This window comes from Papaver somniferum, chromosome 5 (genome assembly GCF_003573695.1).
Source record: "Papaver somniferum cultivar HN1 chromosome 5, ASM357369v1, whole genome shotgun sequence".
In the NCBI taxonomy this organism is placed as follows: Eukaryota; Viridiplantae; Streptophyta; class Magnoliopsida; order Ranunculales; family Papaveraceae; genus Papaver; species Papaver somniferum.
The window spans coordinates 215893974-215897172 of NC_039362.1; the positions used below are offsets into that span (position 1 = coordinate 215893974).

The window sequence follows — 3199 nt, forward strand, 5'->3', positions numbered from 1 at the left end:
TTGTATTGATTTTCGTGATGTATTGATTTTTGTTTCTCAATTTTGGAATTACTTTCTTAAGTTGTGGTTTAGCTGTATTTGATGTTTAGTTATGTGTATCGACTTTTGGTTCTTTTTATCTGTTTTTGAGGTAGAAAAATGATAACTCTTTTAGGTTACTCTCAACAAGCAGATTATATGAGTTCAAATTCAATTTGATCTGATTATGTTCTATTGTGTGGTTGTCTTGTCATACTAGTTGTTGGGTCTGCCGCTGAAAGTTAATCACTTTGTTTTGTTTGTGAACTATACAGCTTTTAGAATGGACAAATCCTGTATGGATAAACATAGGTTGTCTCCAGAATATGAACAAGGTGTTGATAAATTCTCGAGATATGCCATCGATCATATTCGTGACAGTATGGATACAGATGAGATAGATGATGAAATTGAGATATTATGTCCGTGTAGGGAATGCATGAACACTGGTTCTCTGCCAGTGCATAAAGTGAGAATTCACCTGTATGTTAGTGGCATCAATCGAAACTACAAGAATTGGATTTGGAATAGGGAAGAGGTTACTGCTAATTCTAGGTCGTGTACTTCATATGACGATTTCCAATATGCGCATGGTGACGATGAGGATGAAATAAAGCTACCTGAAGATGCTGCATCCGCAATAGATATGGTTCAGGCTGCACATGAAGAGTTCACAGGGGATCCAGATAGTTTCCAAAAGTTGATTGAAGATGTAGAAAAACCACTTTACCCAAGTTGTTCTTTGTATACAAAGGTATCGACATTGATTAGGCTATTCAACATAAAAGCAAAAGGTGGTTGGTCCGATAAGAGCTTCACAGAATTACTCCGTGAAGTTAAAAGCATGCTCCCACCAAATAACAAGTTGCCTGAGTCTATGTACGAAGATAAGAAAACTCTTAATGCATTAGGGATGGAATATGAGAAAATACATGCATGTCCCAATGATTGCCTGCTTTTCAGAAAGGATTATAAAGATGATAATACTTGCCGGACCTGCGGAGCTTCTAGATGGAAGAAGGCGCCATCTGGTACGAGTAAAGGGGTGCCTGAGAAAGTGATGTGGTATTTTTCACCTATTCCTAGATTTCGAAGGATGTTTCGGTCACCAAAGACATCAAAACACCTGATATATCATAGCCTCCCAAGAGTTGAAGATGGTAAACTTCGTCATCCAGTCGACTCCCCGACATGGAAACTAGTTGACAATAAATGGCCAGAGTTCGCTAAAGAACCACGAAATCTGAGGTTAGCTCTTTCTACAGATGGGTTCAATCCAAATATTTCTGTTGGTGGCAATTATAGTTGTTGGCCGGTAATGTTGGCTATTTATAACTTTCCACTGAAATTGTGCATGAAAAGGAAATTTATTATGCTGACGATGTTGATATCTGGTCCTAAACATCCCGGAAACGATATAGATGTTTATTTGGCCCCTCTTATAGAGGATCTAAAGAAATTATGGGATGAAGGTGTGGAAGTTTATGATTCCTATAAGGAGGAGAACTTCAATCTCAAAGCTGTACTTCTTTGGACGATCAGTGACTTCCCCGCATACGCTAATCTTTCGGGTTTCCCTAAAGGAGGATATAATGCTTGTCCAATTTGTGCTGAACGTACTTCTTCCATCAGGCTCAAATACTCCGGGAAAAATGTTTATCAAAGTCATATGAAATTTCTTCCCAGAAAACACAAGTTTAGATTGGATAAAAATGCTTTTCATGGGCAGCAAGAGTTAGGTACAGCTCCAAAACCTTACGACGGTGAAGAAGTTCTTAGGCAGGTTGAAGGCATTCAGAACGTATGGGGTAAGACAACGAAATCTAAACCCGTCTATTGGAAGAAGAAGTCAATTTTCTTTGAACTAGCATACTGGAAGTACCTGCTTGTCCGACATTGTCTAGATGTCATGCACACGGAGAAAAACATAGGAGAGAGTATTGTTGGGACGTTACTAAACGTACCTAAGAAAACAAAAGATGATTATAATGCTCGAAAAGACCTTGAGGATTTAGGAATGAGGCCTGAATTGGCACCTAAAGAGAATGGAAAAAAGGCGTACCTTCCACCGGCATGTTTCACATTGACAAAGGAGGAAAAGATTAAGCTCTGTAAAACATTGTCTGAATTGAAGGTCCCAGAAGGTTATTGTTCGAATTTTAAAAACCGGGTATCGATGACAGATTTAAAGTTGTACGGTCTAAAATCGCATGACTATCACATGCTTATGCAACAATTTCTTTCGTTAGCTATAAGGTCCATTTTGCCTGAGCATGTGAGAAATGCTATAATCAGGTTATGTTTTTTTTTCAAGGAAATCTGCTGCACTGAGGTTGATGCCATGCGCCTGACTCAAACACAAGAGGACTTGGTTGTTACCTTATGCTTATTGGAACAATATTTTCTCCCGTCTTTTTTTGACATCATGGTTCATTTAATTGTCCATTTTGGTTCGGGAAGTTCAATTATGTGGGCCGGTTTGCTTCCGATGGATGTATCCTTTTGAAAGGTTTATGAAGGTTTTGAAAGGCTATGTTCGAAATCGGAACCGTATAGAAGGTTGCATAGCTGAGGGTTATATTGCAGAAGAGGCGGTTGAGTTTTGCACTGAATACTTAAAAAATGTTGTAACTATTGGTATTCCTATAGTTGGTACTGCAACAACGACCGAAATTTTTGGTGGCACGAGCCTTCTTTCTGACGGGAAGACATTATCAAAGAGCACGTTTGATGATCTTGATGTTAATGGACCAGTGATGCGGCAGGCACACCAAACCGTACTAAATAACACAGAAGTCGTGGAACCCTACTTTGAGTAAGAACTTGAATTCGCGAACTTATTGTTTTTGATTTCTGATAACAAGGTTTTTAAATAAACGCTTATTCGCCTTTCCTTATACATTATGTATTTAATTGGTTCATTGGAAGGATCTTGAGTCAATCTTTTTGGTAGGACATAAATCTATCCTGGCAAGTTTGTTTGTCGTGTGAAGTTTAAACAAACATTTCTACCAGTATTAGAAACATGTTTACTGTTTAAGAATTTGAAACCATTTGTGCACCTCTTTTTCCTAGTAAGCTAAATGTGTTCACTGTCTCTGATATACACATTCACATTTAAGGTTACACATGTCTTATTTGAAGGGAAAATTTCCACATGAAACAGAAAAATGGTTGGAGA

The 3199-nt window shown here is 38.1% G+C and overlaps 1 protein-coding gene across 1 annotated transcript; it reads left to right on the top strand.

Moving 5' to 3' along the window:
• Positions 1-316: 316 nt before the first annotated feature.
• LOC113280811 lies at positions 317-2837 on the top strand. Its single transcript, XM_026529388.1, has 2 exons — positions 317-2293; positions 2538-2837. Exons 1-2 carry the CDS (start codon positions 317-319, stop codon positions 2835-2837), a joined length of 2277 nt encoding a protein of 758 aa, XP_026385173.1.
• Positions 2838-3199: the final 362 nt, after the last annotated feature.

Bases quoted from the DNA above. Each gene is read 5' to 3' on its own strand.
- LOC113280811 (XM_026529388.1), top strand. From the start codon at position 317: ATGGATAAACATAGGTTGTCTCCAGAATATGAACAAGGTGTTGATAAA. The intron at 2,294-2,537 runs GTGAGAAATGCT...AGGTTTATGAAG, and splicing joins GGTCCATTTTGCCTGAGCAT to GTTTTGAAAGGCTATGTTCG.